Here is a 16,332-nt window from a genome sequence, read left to right as displayed (position 1 = left end):
TTCCCAGGTGCCTGCCTGCCAACATCCGAGGGACCCCAGGGATGTAGGGAGGGACACGGTACACCTTCTAAAAGGGACGGCCTGCTGGGGTGGGATCCCAGCCCGTTCCTGGGAGCTGCAGCTTCAAGGTAGGACCTGAAGTCCGAATCAGTGAGAGGCCCAAAGCTAAGCCAGAGTTGTGAAGTGAGTGGCTTAATGGGATGCCCCTTCCTGGTTGGGTTAGGCGGGGCCTGCCTGCTCTCACTCACAGGCTCTACCAAGGCTTCTCCCCTCCCCCCTGTGCAGCCGGCCTGTCCATCTGTCCTCAGCCATCCACGTGGCGCTCTGTCCATCCCAGCTTGGACAGACGCCCTCCTCTTCCCCGTGCCCTCCCGGGCGCCCACTGCTCCCCCCGCCCTCCCGCAGTGCTCACTCACCCCCTGATGAAGCAGGGCACGGGGTCTCCAGTCTTGAGCTGGCTCAGCCATGTGGAGCAGACCCCGTAGTGTAGGGGGCCCAGCCCATCTAGGGGGTGGGGAGGAGGGAGAGGGCCACAGGTGAGGGACCCACAGCACCCCACCCCGCCCTGAGGGTCACTGTGGGGTCCCGGCCCCGGCCCCCTCCCCTGCCTTACCTTGGGTCCTGTACGCCAGCACGGCCACTGTGAGGTGGACCTCTCCGGGGTGGGCATTGGGGGCCGAGCTGACGGAATAGTACCGGGGCTGCAGCAGGGGCAGCTGGGTGAGGAGCAGCGGGGCAGGCAGCGCCACGGACGGGAACTGCTCCAGCACCTCCAGCAGCGTGGGGCAGCGGAACCACTTCCACTCCTCATAGCGCCGGGGGTCCTGGCGGGGTGGGGGGTGGCAGTGAGCTTGGCACCTGCCTCCTGTCGACCTCCCTTCCTGACCCCTCCTGAGCTGAGCCTCCTGGTAGGGGGGCTTCTTGCTCCTCAGTTGGGGCCACAAACATTTCTCCAGCACCTTCCGCATGCCTCTTTAAGGCCAGAGAATTCAGAGATGAATAGGAACTCCAGAGTTGGGGGGCAGACTTTCGCTGGAAGTCCCCCTCCCCGCAGCTCATCCTGTCTCACGGGTCCCTGCTGCCCCACTGTGGGCAGGGGTTGGGGTGGGGGTGGGGGGCTCCCGACCTGACTGAGGGTCTCGAGCTCCTGCTGCTCGCTGGGTTCTTCGGCCAGGGTGCTGAGCAGTCGGAGAAGCCGGGGGCTGGGCGGGGAGGTGATGTCCAGGAAGAAGGTGAGAGCCTGGCGCAGTGTGCACGGGGGCAGCCGTGGGTCCCGCACCCAGCTGGGAGGAGGGCCGCCTGGGGGTGTGGGGGGCACAAAGAGACATTCAGAGGATGGGGGCCACGGTGGGCCCGCCTTGTCCGGGGTGACGGCTGCTTCTCTGGGGAGGACGTGGGGACTGACCACACTTTATGGTGTCATTGGACGGCTGGCCCTTGGACAGTGGTGGTGGGCCTGTCTGGGTAGTCCTTGTGTATGTATTCGAGGGCCCTGCTGGATTGGGTTGGTCTGGTTGTATGCTTGCCTCTGTGTGTGTGTGTGTCCCTGCTGGATTGGGTTGGTCTGGTTGTGTGCGTGCGTGTGTGCGTGTGTGTGTGTGTATTCGAGGGCCCTGCTGGATTGGGTTGGTCTGGTTGTGTGCGTGCATGTGTGCGTGCATGTGTGCGTATTCGAGGGCCCCTGCTGGATTGGGTTGGTCTGGTTGTGTGCGTGCGTGTGTGCGTGTGTGTGTGTGTTCGAGGGCCCTGCTGGATTGGGTTGGTCTGGTTGTGTGCGTGCATGTGTGCGTGCATGTGTGCGTATTCGAGGGCCCCTGCTGGATTGGGTTGGTCTGGTTGTGTGCGTGCGTGTGTGCGTGTGTGTGTGTGTTCGAGGGCCCTGCTGGATTGGGTTGGTCTGGTTGTGTGTGTGTGTGTGTGTTCGAGGGCCCCTGCTGGATTGGGTTGGTCTGGTTGTGTGCGTGTGTGTGTGTGTGTGTGTGTGAGTGTGTGTGTGTGTTCGAGGGCCCTGCTGGATTGGGTTGGTCTGGTTGTGTGTGTGTGTGTTTGTGTGTTTGAGGGCCCCTGCTGGATTGGGTTGGTCTGGGCCCCTGCCACTCCCCCACTCATCTTATTGTAACTCCAGGCCCGGGGGCAGCAGAAGGCAGACCTGGTGCCAGCTGCAGAGCAGGCTAGACGGCTGGGGATGGGGACGGGCCCAGAGGGAGGGGTGGCCTTTTGTGGGGGCTCTGGGGGTGGGTTCTGAGAAAGGAGCTTCAATCCATGGAGGTAGCACAGTGGCTGCGAGTGGGGGCCACAGCAGCCTTCCATGGGGTCCTGACCCTGAGGGGACCCTGGGGCCAGAGGGATGGAGCGGCCCTCACTGGCCCCCACCCCCCGCTCCCTAGACGGCCCCTCACCTGGGCTGCCTTTCTCCAGCTGCTCCACAGCCACAGACTCGGTGGGCGGTGGCGGGTCCTCCACGCGGCTCAGCAGCGCCTCCACCAGGCCCGGCCGGTTGGGCGGGCAGATGCCTATGTGGTCCCCCGGCTGGTACTGCAGCCCCTCCTGGCCTGCAGTGTCCAGGCGCACGAGGATGGTGGCCCGGCTGGGGTGAGGAGAGGGGGAAGTTACAGGAGGGCTGGGGGCGAGGAGGGGGGTGCTGGGGTCTGGGGAAGTGGGGGTGGGGGGTGCTGGGGTCTGGGGAAGCGGGGGTGGGTGGGTGGGGGTGGGGGGTGCTGGGGTCTGGGGAAGCGGGGGTGGGTGGTGCTGGGGTCTGGGGAAGCAGGGATGGGCTAGTGGGGGTGGGGAGTGGCCCTCCTCACGTGGACTTGCTGCTTTGCAGGTTTTCCACCGAGAGGACTGTGGCCTGAAACATCTTCCGTCTGTGCACGTGGATCAGGCCTGAGGGGCGAGGGGGTGGGGAGGGGAGCAGATGAGACTGAACCCAAGCCAGGGACTCAGGTCTGGCCCCCGAGTCAGTGGGTCCCGGGCCCCCCAAAGTCCAGAGGGCCAGCAGGGTTGGGGTGACGTCGGGCCCCACCTGGCAGCAGCTGGAGGCCCTCGGCCTGGGCGCTCAGCCGGTACCTCTGGCGTTTCCAGCTCCTTTTGGGGCTGAAGATGTCCTGGGCGGCAGCCTTGGCCTCCTCCCCAACACAGAATGTCTCGCAGGAGGCCTGGGGGTGAGGAGGTGAGTGTTGAGGACCGGCCCGAGCAGCAGGGAGCTCAGAGGGGCTGATGAAGGGCCTGTTGGATCCTTGCCACCTCCCCGAAACAGAGGCTGAGAGCACCTTGTCCTTCAGCCCACTTGGTGCCGCTGTGCTGGCTACTCTTTTGCACATATTTGTGTCACACCCACTCAGTAGTTAACCTGGTGAGTGTTAATCTCGTGTTGCAAGAGGCACAGAACTCCTTGCACACAGTAGGTAGCCCTCAGCGAGGGCGTCTGTGTGTTCAGACCTGAAGTCACGGTCTGATTCCTAGACTGAAAGTGAAAGACAGTGAAGTTGCTCAGTCGTGTCTGACCCTCTGCAACCCCATGGACTGGAGCCTACCAGGCTCCTCCCAGGCTCCTCCCGCCATTGGGTTTTCCAGGCAAGGATACTGGAGTGGGTTGCCATTTCCTTCTCCAGGGGATCTTCCTGACCCAGGGATTGAACCCAGGTCTCCCACTTTGTAGGCAGCCGCTTTACCGTCTGAGCCACCGGGGAAGCCCAGGGATTCCTAGACTAACAGCTTGCAAGCCTCCGTTTCCCAGTCTTTACACAGCTCCTTAGAATCTGCTGCAGATGAAATGAGAAGCTTAGGTAAAGCCCTTAAGTGCTCCTGGAGTGGGCGCAGAATGGGAGGGGTCTCTGGCTGGTCTGCACTGCACACCAGGGGCTGCAGGGGGGCGGCGCCTGGGGCAGGACCCCTGGGAGGGTGTGTATCCTATTTGTTTCTGCTCAGGCGCAAGCCTGGCAAACCACTTAGCCTGTCCCTTAGCGTGAAACCTACGGCTCATCCAGGATTGGCTGCCGCCTCTCCTCCCACCCGTATCGCCAGTCCTGTTAATCTTTCTTTTGTGTGTGTAATGTCTTATATCTCTTCCTTCCTTCCTTGGCCCCCTCCCTTCCTTCCTACCCTCCTCTGCTCCCACCCTGGTCAGCTCAGAGCCTTCCTGCTTCTGTCTGGATGCCCCTCCCGTCAGCCCTGTGTTTCTAAGCTCTGTCCGCCAGCCTCATGCCTGCTCCCCCCTTCTCTCCTCGTGTTCCCAGCTTCCTGTCGCTTCCCTTTGTCTGGATTCTTTACTCCTGTTTTCCATTCCCTCTTCTCCTCCCCAGCGAGGGCTTTCCTGGTGGCTCAGATGGTAAAGAATCTGCCTGCAATGCAGGAGACCCGGGTTCCATCCCCAGGTCAGGAAGATCCCCTGGAGAAGGGAATGGCTAACCACTCTTGAATTCTTGCCTGGGAAATCCCATGGAGAGAGGAGCCTGGCGGGCTCCAGTCCATGGGGTTGCAAAGAGTCAGACACAACTGAGCGACTAACACTCTCCTCCCCAGCAAAGCCTCCATCTGTGCTGGCTGGCCCTCCCCACCCCTCCTCCTGGGGAGCCCTCCTCCTCGGCCATCAGTCCAGGCCTGCTGAGCTCAACCTTGGGAACCCTGGCGGGGCCAGCAGTGAGTGTCCTGAGCCGTGTCAGGACTGGGAGAAGGACCACCCCCCCCTCCCCCACCAGCTCCAGGAGTGGTTCCCAGACCAGGCAGGGCTGCTCTGGAGGAAGCCCAGGCTGAGAAAGTCCCACCTTGTTCTCCTCTAGCCCAGGAACCCGCTCCGGCCCAGGCACCACCCCAAGCCTGTCTGGCCCCTGACTTCCTGTAGTTTCGCAGCTTCAGCCCTTGCTTCTGTCTTCCCTTTTCCCTTCATCCTGCCCTGCACCCTCTCCCCTGCACCCAGCCAGGAGAGGGAGCGACCTGTGCCTCTGTGCCTGCCCAAGGCAGCCGCCTGCCTGCTGGGGCCCTGGCTGCTGCTTCCGGCACCGTCGGGGCCATGTCATCCATCACTACTACTCAGGACTCAGCCAGAAGATCTGGCTGTGCAGTGGGGCGAAATATAAGGGTGGATTTTGTAGAAGCCGGAAGGGGCCGGAGAACCCAAAGAGTCAGGGCATCGGTGAGGCCCCAGCCTCCTCCGTGTGGCAGGTCTGGGGGCGGATGGAAGGAGTCAGCATTGGAGTTGGAGGGGTGGCGGGAGTGGGGGAGCTCACCTGGAAGGCCGCCTTTGCCCAGCCACGGAAGGCCTCCTCCTGGCCGCAGAGCTCGTCGCCCTGGCCCAGCTGCAGCAGCCGCTCCCCTCCCAGCTCTTCCAGCCGGGTGTCCACCGCTCGCGCGAAGGCGCAGAAGTGGGGGTACGCCCGGGAGCCCAGTCCGAACACACAGAACCTGGGGTACCGGGAGCCGTCAGGGCAGGCCCCCTCGTCCTTGCCCCTGGTGCCCAGGCAGCTCGCCACCCCCCACTCCCCCGCAACCAGCAGAGCCCCCCTCGCCGAGGCCCCCCGGACCTGAGGGTCCCCAGGGCCCCTGCGCTATCTGTGTTGCTGGACTCCTTTCTCTTCCGCCGCCAGGAGGACACCAGTGGGTCTGAGCAGGAGACGCTGTTGAAGCGGATCTTGTAACTCCTGCAGGAGATGAGGGGACAAGGGTGTCACAGGGGAGGAGACTCATCAGGGCCTGAACACTGCGCGGGGGGCAGCAGCTTCAGGGGCTCTGCCTCCGTGGTGCTGGGTGGGGGGCGGCTTGGTTTCGTGGCTAAGGGTCCGTGTCCAGGGGTCCCTGAGCCCTAGGCCACGCCTCCCCTCCTCTCTCTGCAGGAGACTGGCCCCTCAGAGTCCCAGGACTGAAAGTGGGTGCATCACAAGCAAGAGGGTGTCCTGAGGCTGCGGCGAGGTGGGGGGGCTCAGGCCTGCGCTCAGCTTCCTCCAGCTTGTTGGGAGGCTGACTTGCAGCCCAGAGCCCTCTTTCCTTTTGTGTCTCCAAATGCCTCCCTTCCTCCCCCTTCCCCCACTCCTCCTCCCTTCCGCCACCCCCCTACTCCGCCCCTGCCCCCGCTCCTGCTCACTTGTGCTGTTCTGGCCGCGGGGAGCTGTTGTAGGGCCCCGACATCTCCATCAGGGCAGCTGCAAAACTCTGGTGAGGGCAAGTGTTAGCATCATGATTAGTTTTGTTTTATTTCAGACTGTACAGATGCTCATACTACACTGGAGCGGTCCCTGTTACCATTAGTTATGATTTTAACTTTTAACTTATTTTGAACAAAAACAAAAAGAGGTATGGGCTTTTGGAAAACATTACAGAAGCATGTCAAGTAATAAAATAGAAACCCTACCCTTCCCTTCCCTCCAGTCTCATCCGTCAGAGCAGGTGTACCACGGACAGCTGTTACACTTTCTAGCCCCCTTTTCATTGTGCTTAATATATGTCTATATTTATAGTTTATTTATTTATTTGGCCATGCCACGCAGTTTGCGGGATCTTAATTCCTCAACCAGGGGTTGAACCTAGGGTCCCCCAAGGTGAAGGCACCGTGTCCTAACCACTGGATTGCCAGGGAAGTCCCTAGTTTTCCTTTTAAGTGAAAATGGGACCATATTATGCTTACCTGCTTTTTGCCAATAACCTATCATGGGTGTCCTTCATGTCCACACACCAACACTGACCTCAGTCTTTTAAATGACGACCCAGCATCCCATCATTTGTAGGTACCGTTATGTATGAGATCTCCCTCTGACAGGGACATCTGGATGGTCTACAAACAATGCTCAAACACTCATATGTGCCTGCTTCCTCCTCTGCATATTTCAGGAGGGTAGTCCTTGGATGTGGACTTTCTGAGCCAGGATTTGAAAACTCGATGGGTCATCAGATTGTCCTCCATGATCCTGTCCACGCTGGAGGTGACCACTCTGTAATGTTTCAGCCAATTTGATAGGTGGAAAACATCTCTCAGTCTCCCTGCATTGTCCTGATCACTAGCGGCGCTAACACCTTCTAGAAAGCTAAGCCGTTATCACGTGCTGCCACGGAAACAGCTTAGAACTACACATGCCAACCTTTGCACAGGAAAAAACAAACTGCGGCAAGGCCATAACATCCCGGGATTCGCTGCAGATGCATTTAGGTGGTGGGTCTACAAGGTCTCCACAATTAACATGTGCTACTTTAATTTTATTTTCTGAACATTATCTTGAAGTATAATGTATCCACAGAAAAGCACCCATGTTATAAAATGCCCAGCTTTATAGCTTTTCACAAACTGAACCTACCTGTGTAGTCAACATCCCATCAAGAAACCTCACCAGCGTCCTAGAAGTCACCTTCGGGTGACCCGACCCCAGGTCCCCACCTCCCGCCCTGGGATCACCCCACCCGCTCTCCTGATTAAAACACCAGAGATGTGTCCTCCCTGTTTCTAAACTTGGTACAAAGTGAGTCTGATGGTCTGATTCTTCGTGTCTGGCTTCTTTCCCACTCGTACGTGATGTTTGAGATCATCTGTTTCGTTGTGTGTGGTTGTAATTTGTTCACCCTCGTTGCTGCATCGCGTTCGAATAGACCACGATGTATTTTTCCCATCTATGACTGAGAGTCATTTGAATTGTTTCCAGTGAGGGGATACCATGAGGAGTGCTGCTATTAATATTCTTGTTCATGTCGTTAGTAAATATATGCCATTTTCTGTGGGGCAAATTCCTAGGTTTCCTCCATTAAAAAAAGAATTTGAGGTAAAAATGTACATACATTGAACTGCACGGAATTTAAGGGTGCAGTTCAAATTGGTTTGGCCATTGGGCAGTTTCAAAGTTAGACATAGGTCTACTCAGTGCCCCAACAGTTCCACTCCTAGGTGTTTATCCAAGATAAATGAAAACATAAGGCCACAAAAGCCTCATACAAAACTGTTCATAACAGCTTTATCCGCAATACCAAGCGCTGGAAAACAGCCCAGGTGTCCGTCAGCAGGGGAGCAGAGAAATAAACTGTTCACGCCCCCGAGGTGGACAGGAATGAACCACTGAATCATCCAGCAGCGAGATAAGCCTCCAAAGTGGGGTGGGTGAAAGAAGCTAGACACCACGTGCCCCCTTTCCGTGACCTTCTAACGCAGGCGACAGGAATCAGGACGGGGGTCGCCTTTGGTGGGGAGACTGGGAAGCGGATTGACTCGGGGAGTTGACTAGGGGCCTTTCTAAGTGCTGGTAATGTTCTCTGTCTCGATAGGATCGTGGGTCCCACGGATGCAAACATGACTCTCTCTAGAAACAGCTGGTGAGTGTGTTTTTCTTTAGCAGGGAGGTCGGATGCAGGACCGAACGGGCAGTGTGGTGGGGGAGAAGCCCTCTGGGCGTCCTGCTCTAGGGGACTTGAGATATAAGTGGGAAGACGTCTAAAAGCAGGAGCGGACAAGAGCTCCAGAAAGGAATGCAGCTGGGGGCTGCCGTGACCGGGAAGCAGGGAAGGCGAGGGCTAACAGTCAGTAATCCTGCCCGTGGGACTCTACTCCAGTTGGTTTCTTTCAAGATCCGTTCAGAAAGTGAGGTTACCTAATTTCTGTTAGCATCCGAGCAGTGGTCTTTTCTTTTGTTAAGAAAGGAAGAAAAGACAAAAAGCTGAGATCTCACTTTAGCTGCCGCCTTTCCCATCTGTCAATGCCTGACCAGTCAGGAAGTGCCTCCCAAGTGTGAAACGCTTGCTCTGATAGTGGAAGGGACTCGGACTCAGGGTGCTGCCCAGCCGCGCTCAGTTTTGAGTCTCCCTTATTGCCAGGTGCCCCCTTCCCTGGCAGGCCTCACCTCTCCATTCTCCGGGGGATCGCCATTCCCAAAGGTGCTGGTCACCACCAGCACCAGCGCCTCGTGCTCCAGGGACACCACGTCATACTCATCCATGCACAGGACCTGCAGGCAGGGAGAAGATGGAGTCCTGGGGACCCAGGCCTGCTGCGCTGGTCTGTTTCACTCTAGTCCTCCTGGCAGGGCAAGACTCAGGCCCTCACCTGATCCCTGAGTCCCTGAGGGTCCCGGACTCCTCGTGGGCCCTGACTGTGACCCTCTCCCGTCCTTCAGCGTGTGAATGAGGATAGGGCCAGGACACCCCACCACCACCACCACCACTTCTTTTCAGACCCTTGCCCGCTGGGCCCAGCCCTACCCGGGGATCGAAGGCCTTCCGGAAGAGCCTCCCCAGCTGCTGAGCATAACTCTGGGCCCGGCCGGTCTCAGAGGCGTACAGGATGGTTGCTTTCACTCGCTTGGCCATCAGGGTGCCCATGAGTGAGGCAGAGATCTTCACCGCGCTGTGGGCGAGGGGAGGATGAAGGGGGTCCCAGGCGCACAGAGCCAGGGACCTCCCCATACAAGCAGGGTCTTGGTGGGTTTGCAGGGGTGGTGTGCCCAGACCACCGATGGGGGTGGGGTGGACCCCTGGGGTGTGGGGGAAGGGCAGCTCCCCACCCGGCAGGGGGAGGCACCTACTTGGCCACTTCCTTAAAGGTCTTCTTTCTGGTGATGCCGGCACCCTTGGTTGCGCTCCCCTTCCAGGGGTCTGGCTGTAGGGGGATGAAGAGGGGCGGGAGTGAGGGGGGAGAGGAGAGAAGAAAGGGAGGTTGGAGGCCCCTGGTGGAGTGGGCAGGAGCCCGTGGGGGGTGGGGTGGGTACCTGGTAGCGGAAGGCAGGGGACAGGATGTAGTTGACCATCTCCTGGTGGAAGACGGGCGTGAGGCTGCCCGAGATGGGGGGCACGATCCAGGCCCAGTCGGCGGGGCAGCCCCCCCTGGCCTTCTGCTCGTTGTCCAGGTGCTTCATGAAGGACACTGTGGCGGCGTGGTGGTCCACGATGGTCACCTTGGCGAGCTGGGGAGAGGGAGGGAAGGGGTGGGGCCAGGCTGAGGCCCTGCCCACAGACCCGCACTTCGGCCACTTACCCCAAACCGAACATGCACGGCCTTCCCGGAGCCAGCGTCACCCCTGCCTGGGGCACACGTGGTCCTGCTACCAAGTCAGCGGCAGAAGCAGCAGCTCTGAGCTCCCACGTCTGTGTGCCCACCTTGTCCCCAGCCCACACATCAAGATAGCTGAAGCTCTCGAGACCCCGCGGAAGTCCTCGGCAAACCCTAGTTTCCTCAAATTATAATACTTGATCCTAGAATTAGAGTTTGCAGAATCCAGTGGGTCCCCTAAAGTGCGCAAAGCCTGGAAGGCCCCCGGGGACTACAATTACCGGGCATGCGCCAATCGGCTGGGTTCCTGTACTGGGACCACCGGCCTAGGTGCTCAGAGCCCACCGTCTAAGTGCCTCCCTCTCTTCCAGCCCCGCTCTTGGCCCGTCGGGGCCCGTGTACCTGAAAGCTGTGCAGCACAGCCAGGTTGATCTCCACGGCCGCCTTGTCCTTCCACAGGGACGAGGTGGTCCGCGTGTCGAGGTCCATGCAGACGGCCACATCCTGGGGGCAGGGGTGCCCGGCATCGGTTGGGATGGGGGTGGGGGAGGGTAGGCAGAGAACAGCTCTGTCTCTAACTCATGAGGGGAGGGAGTGTGGGTGGGTGGGTGGCCATCCGGAGGCCCACGTGCTTCACTGGGGGCTGATTCACGTGCCTGCCTGCAAAGGCACCTCAGGGCAGAAAGGGACCCTGGCGCCAGTGACTTGTCGGCCCCATTGATTTCTCATCTCTAAAATGGGTTTTAACATGCTTTGAGTCAAAATACCCTTTGAGAGAGCTTCCCAGGTGGCACTAGTGGTAAAGAACCTGCCTGTCAAGGCAGGAGACGTAAGAGATGCGGGTTCATTCCCTGGGTCAGGAAGATCCCCCGGAGAAGGGCATGGCAACCCACTTCAGTATTCTTGCCTGGAGAATCCCATGGATAGAGGAGGCTGGTGGGCTACAGTCCACGGGGTCACAACAATCAGACACGACTGAGCGACTTGGGACACATGATGCACACTTGCGCTTTGAGAAACTGATGAAAGCTCCAGCCCCCATCCCCCGAAAAATAACTACATCTTCACATGTGGGCACCCCCTTTGCCCCGACCTTCGGTTCTAGTTCAGGAGGCAGGCTGGACCTGGCGTGTTCAGATTTCTCCCTGTTGCTGACGTCTGGTACATCCCCCCAACCACCGCCACACTGGTCCTCACCTCCAGGATATTGTAGCGGTGAGGGTCACACAAGTTCCGTGTGCCAATCTCCGTGCTCATGTACCAGCCGCTGAAGGGGGCCGCAGAGAACTCCAGACCCCCGATTTCCAGCAGCATGTTGGACACGGCCGGGAGGGCATACCAGCGCAGGCCCAGGGCTGCGAACCACTCCAGTCTGGGGACATCAGGGCGTGGGATCAGCCTCTGCAGAGCCTTATCCGCCTGGCCACCCCGCCTCCACCTGCCCCAGCCCCTCTGTGCTCACGTGGGGTGCTCCAGGGGCACTTCAAGGACCAGCTCGGGGGGCAGAACAAAGAGCTCTGGAGCCTCGTCTGGGGCCTGGAGCAGCAGGGGCAGCACGTCGAAGCGGCCGTTTCCGGGGGTCCAGCCGTGCTGGATGCAGAGCTGGGGGGAGAGGGGCGGGAGCGGGGTCTCAAGGGCCTAGCCTTGCAGTCTCCTCAGGGGCCTCCTTCCTCCTTCGTCTCAGTGAGGTCTCCTCCCCCTGCTACACTGACCGCTCTTCCATTGGACCCTTCTGCCTCCTCCCAGAGTCCTCACTGGCTGGCTTTCCCTTCTCTCCCCGTGCCCACCTCCGTGGACTCCACGTTGGTGGGTCCCCCCATCTCCTCTCCCTGTGCCCACCTCCGTGATCTCCATGTTGGCAGGTCCCCCTTCTCCTCTCCCTGTGCCCACCTCTGTGATCTCCACATTTGCGGGTCCCCCCTTCTCCTCTCCCCATGCCCACCTCCAGGGTCTCCATGTTGGCCGGGTCCCCCTTCTCCTCTCCTCGTGCCCACCTCCATGATCTCCTCATTGGCCGGGTGCCCCCTTCTCCTCTCTCCGTGCCCACCTCCATGGTCTCCACATTGGCGGGTCCCCTCTTTTCCTCTCCCCATGCCCTCCTCCGTGATCTCCACGTTGGCAGGTCCCCCCTTCTCCTCTCCCCGTGCCCACCTCCGTGATCTCCTCATTGGCTGGGTCCCCCTTCTCCTCTCCCTGTGCCCACCTCTGTGATCTCCACGTTGGCTGGGTCCCCACGCACAGAGCCATCCTGCTGTCTGTAGCCCGCGTAGCGCACCAGCTGGCTGTTCCAGATCCGGAAGTCTCCACGGCCCGGGGCGCGCTGTGGGAACACTGTGATGGCCGAGCTGATAGGGGACAAGAGCTGGTTAGGGCCCGGGTCCACGGCTCGCACTGGGGCAGGGTGGGGTCCCGAGCCGACAGGGAGGGAGGCACTCACCGAAGGTTGCCGCGGTTGGTGGCGTACTTGATGTGGTTGCAGATGTAGGTGAACATCTCCTGTGCTGAGCTGCAGTCCCGGGCATCGAACACCTGAGCCATCCCAGCAGGGAGACAGGAGGGAGGTGCGGGTCTTGAGCAGCAGCCCCAGGAGAAGGGAGGGAAGTGGGGCAGGGACTGACGACCTTGGCGCAGCCCTTGAAGGCTGGCAGTGCCGAGAACTGTGAACTAGGGCTCTTTCTTCTCTGGGCAGCCTCCCTGACCCTTTGGCCCCACATCGATCCTTCCTGTCCTGCACCCTACACGCCCGGCATAGCCTGGCCTGTTCCTTATGCTGGCGAGTATCTCCCCATCCCTGTAGGCTGACTTGGTCCCTGGTACAGAGGAGGGACCCAGTCACTGCCAAACTGATCACTGGGGAAAGGCCACCAAGTGGCCGTGAGGCCACCTGGGGTGTGGGTGGCGAGAGTTCCTCGTTTCTCACGGTGCTCAAGCAAAGGCGGGTGAGCCCGTTCCGTCTTCTGACCCTCCTTGGGCACACAGATGATGGGAATGGGGGTGGCTGCAGTAGGCGGCCTCCGGGGACCCTGCCCATCCTGGCATTCTGATGCTAGGAGGAGTCATCCTAACTGGGGGGTGGAATCCCCAGAGGCTGGGAGGTCTGATTCCTGCTTCAGGGAGCAGGGGACTCGTGTTGGTGACAGCGGCAGGCCTGGGGTCAAGGGTGGATCAAATACAGAATCTCTGATGGATTCAGAGTTGAGCCGGAGCTTCGACCAACTTCCAGGGTCATGACAGCGTCAGACAGCACTGTTTTGATTTTATTCGGGACTCCTTTGGGATTTACAGGGCACGTGGCTTCCTTCCAAATTCTCTGGTGTCCAGTTACTGCTAAGGAGGCCAAGGTCACGCACCCAGCTCCCCCTTGGGTCAGGCTGTCCCAGTAACGTGGGCGGGCTGGCTGTGAGTCATGTGGCAGGCGTGTGGAGGAGGGTGTGGGCCAGAGGCTCCGGTGGGGTGGGGTGGGGGGTGTGTGCTGGGAAGGAGCAGTGTTTGGGGTGAGGAGGCTGGGATGGACAAGTGAGGGCCTTTTCTGGAAGATTCTGTTGCTCTGACAACCGCCCCCCCACTCCACCCCTGCCCCAGGGATCACTGCTCAGCTGTCCTCACCTACACAGTGCCCCCCTCTGCCCATCTGGCTGTTTCTCCCCACCCAGCCAGGGCACTGCTGTGGGTCTTAACAACCAGCTGTTGGCTCCTGGGCTGAGGGCTTTCCCGGGATGCTAGTCTCTAGGGGGAATGGGCAGGGGTCTCCCCATTACTGGGACCACCCCCCCTGCCCCAGGAAGCTTCGGGAGCTTGTCACACCCCTCTTTTTTCTCTTCTGCATCCCCTGGCCCCCACACTGGGTGCCTGCCGGCGGGCCACACCTGCAGCTTCCCCCACTGGATGCGGCCCACGCAGCGGGGTGCGTTGCGCCAGGCCTGCTTGGCCCCGAACACCAGCTCGCTCTCTCGGAGGTGGTAGGTGCCCGTGGATGCCACCTCGGCCTCCACCTCCTGAAGCCGCTCTTCGTGAGCCTGGGAGCCGCTCCTAGGCAGGAAGAGGGGAGCGGGAGGAAGTTGTAGGCAGGGGAGGACCCCCCAGGCTCAGCAAGCGTTTTTTAGGGGGGCGCGGTGTTGGCGGGTGTTGAGCTCAGGACCCCCCCCCCCCCCCCCCCCCCCCCCCCCCCCGTGTAGTATCAGGATTGGGGGAGGGAATGGGAGCTGCCTCGAGGCAAGTGCCACCCACTGCTTGGTCTCAGCAGGACCTGAGCCGTAGGACAAGGAGGGGCTCAGGGGAGGGTCTCACCTCTTGATGGAGCTGTAGTACTGGTTGATGAAGTCCCTGGCCTGGCTCAGCAGCTGCTCAGCGGGTGGAGGTCCCGGGGAGGGCCGGGTCTGCAGTTTCCGGGGCAACACCAGGGAGCCCAGGCAGCGTCTGGGAGTGCAGGGCCCGTCCTGGGTCGGTGGAGGAGAGCCAAGGTCAGGGCCAGATCAGGGCTGGTGGCGGGTTGAGGGGTATGGGGCTGGGGCCTGGAGGCAGAGTCTGGGACCCCAGGGAGGGCTGGGGGCTGTGGCTCCCAGCTAAGACTTTAGCAAACAGCTGGGAACAGCCGGGAGGTTGGGCTGGGTTAGGGCGGCTTGAGAATGAACAAAGTGCCCCACCAGCGTGTCCCTCAGCCCCTCCGGTTCCTCCTGGACGGTGGGCCTCAGCCCTGTGGACCCTGACCTGGGACACAGGCAGGGCTCCAGGCCTTACCTGTTGGGACTGCGCGCACAGAGTGTCGTAGGTGATGCTCCCCAGCTCCCAGTTCTTCACTCGAGGGAACTTGGGCCCCTCCGGAGGCCGGGTCAGCGTGGGGCTGTTGGGAGCTGGGCTGGGTCACGAGAGAGAGAGAAGCACGGGACCCTCAGGGAGTGTCCCAGAGACCTCTCTGGCCGCGTCAGGAGCCCCGTGACTTGTTTCTTGCCTGCCACATGCTTTCTCACCTTTCCTCACAGCACCCACTACGGCCTTAGGAGGCGGGTGGTATCGCCCCCTGCCTCCCCTGGGGGTACAGATGAGCGATCTGAGGCTCCGAGGACATCAGGATTGTCCAGGGGCTGAATTGCCCCTTCTATACCCAGGCCCACCTCACATCCATCCTGGATGCTTGGCCAGACCCGGAGCCACGGGGGCTGTGGCGTTGGGATCCCGAGGCCCTGGTGCAAGGCTGGTCCTGGTCCCCATGGCCTCCTCTGGACATCCTCCCGGAGGCTGACATGAGCCCTTGCTGGCCTGGAGGGGGATGAGCCTGAGGAAGCCCCGGTGGGGACTCCTGGCCCAGATTTCCCTCCAGTTCACGCCCCTCCTGACAGTGGCAGCAGTGTGTGTGTGAAGGGAAGCCTAACGGGCCTTATCACTTCCTCCCAGAGCTGCTGGCCCAGCCTCGAGGAGGAAGGGAGGACCTCGGGGCTCGGAGCGCCCGGTGCTCAGGGCCCCTGGCCCCTAGCCCTTCCCCGCAGTGCCACCTGCCTGGCCTGGCACCCTACCTGGTCCTTGTCCCCAGGGACCTCTGCTCTGGAGGTGGGTGGTGGGAGCAGGGTGGCCCTGCTGGGGGCTGGGGCTGCAGGCTGAGTTTTGGGGTTGATGGCCAGTGGGATGAGGGGTCTGCAGGAGGGGAAGGGGGACCTGGCTGCCCTGTGCTCTCAGTTCTTCCCAAGGCTCTCAGTCTCTCCCCCATGGCCTCAGTCCCTCACCCTATCTCTCCCCTGCTCCCTTCCATTCCCGTTAAATCGTCACGGCTGTGTGTTTGAAGTCTTGCCGTAAACTAGCAACTCAGAACAACCCCGTAGGGGTAAAGGACTGCTCGGTCCATATTTGATATAAACGGAGGTTCAGAGAGGTGAAGTAAGTTGTTTCGAGTCACACAGCTCTTGGTAGCTGAGCTGCCCTCAAACCCTGGCCACTCGCACCTGCTACGCTGGCAGCCTTGCCCTCAGCTTTCACCTGCTGCTTGCTGGCCCCGATTCGGGTCTCTGGTCTGAGCCTCCTTGGTGATCTGTCCGTACCGAAAGCCTTTGGCATCTGCCACCTGGCTCTCTGGAGTGGGAAGTAGGCTCCAACCCTCCCCAGCCCAGCCTGCAGGCCTCGACGGCCGTGCCCCAACCCTGCCACCTGTGCCCCAGCCTCCGTGGCCCTCACCTGTGGTCTGGTGCGTGCGGGGTGGCGGGTGCGGGGGCCCGGCTGGGCTCAGGTGCCGGGGAGGCTGGGCCCTGCTTGCCGCATAGCCCGAGGCCCAGCCCCAGCCCCAGGCCGCAGGGGGGCCCGGGCTCCTGGCCCACACTCTTCAAGTTGCCCATGTCGCTGGGGCAGGCGGGCGGGCGGGTGGCCTCTGTCTGCTCTGTGGCTCCCAGCAGAGC

At 60.8% G+C, this 16,332-nt stretch overlaps 1 protein-coding gene and 1 long non-coding RNA gene across 2 annotated transcripts in view; one reads left to right on the top strand and one right to left on the bottom strand.

Moving 5' to 3' along the window:
- Positions 1 to 16,332, bottom strand: part of NOS3 (nitric oxide synthase 3) — a 19,153-nt gene extending 2,821 nt beyond the window's left edge. The window contains exons 1-22 of the mRNA XM_006043056.3: positions 16,115 to 16,332; positions 14,690 to 14,807; positions 14,240 to 14,388; positions 13,819 to 13,981; positions 12,390 to 12,481; positions 12,156 to 12,297; positions 11,415 to 11,554; positions 11,150 to 11,324; positions 10,355 to 10,456; positions 9,672 to 9,866; positions 9,489 to 9,562; positions 9,166 to 9,310; positions 8,808 to 8,912; positions 6,077 to 6,144; positions 5,520 to 5,636; positions 5,226 to 5,400; positions 3,023 to 3,155; positions 2,805 to 2,883; positions 2,400 to 2,587; positions 1,127 to 1,299; positions 614 to 824; positions 417 to 504 (exon numbers count right to left, since the gene is read on the bottom strand). Of these exons, the coding sequence (XP_006043118.1) occupies positions 417 to 504; positions 614 to 824; positions 1,127 to 1,299; positions 2,400 to 2,587; positions 2,805 to 2,883; positions 3,023 to 3,155; positions 5,226 to 5,400; positions 5,520 to 5,636; positions 6,077 to 6,144; positions 8,808 to 8,912; positions 9,166 to 9,310; positions 9,489 to 9,562; positions 9,672 to 9,866; positions 10,355 to 10,456; positions 11,150 to 11,324; positions 11,415 to 11,554; positions 12,156 to 12,297; positions 12,390 to 12,481; positions 13,819 to 13,981; positions 14,240 to 14,388; positions 14,690 to 14,807; positions 16,115 to 16,272 (2,990 nt within the window). The 5' untranslated portion in view covers positions 16,273 to 16,332. The remainder of the gene's footprint in view (positions 1 to 416; positions 505 to 613; positions 825 to 1,126; positions 1,300 to 2,399; positions 2,588 to 2,804; positions 2,884 to 3,022; positions 3,156 to 5,225; positions 5,401 to 5,519; positions 5,637 to 6,076; positions 6,145 to 8,807; positions 8,913 to 9,165; positions 9,311 to 9,488; positions 9,563 to 9,671; positions 9,867 to 10,354; positions 10,457 to 11,149; positions 11,325 to 11,414; positions 11,555 to 12,155; positions 12,298 to 12,389; positions 12,482 to 13,818; positions 13,982 to 14,239; positions 14,389 to 14,689; positions 14,808 to 16,114) is intronic.
- LOC112586633 lies at positions 3,585 to 7,439 on the top strand. The gene is made up of 2 exons (XR_003111094.2): positions 3,585 to 3,785; positions 6,820 to 7,439. It is a non-coding gene; the product is annotated as an uncharacterized LOC112586633 (long non-coding RNA).

This window comes from Bubalus bubalis, chromosome 8, assembly GCF_019923935.1.
Source record: "Bubalus bubalis isolate 160015118507 breed Murrah chromosome 8, NDDB_SH_1, whole genome shotgun sequence".
Classification (NCBI taxonomy): Eukaryota; Metazoa; Chordata; class Mammalia; order Artiodactyla; family Bovidae; genus Bubalus; species Bubalus bubalis.
This window is presented reverse-complemented; position numbering and strand designations above follow the sequence as displayed.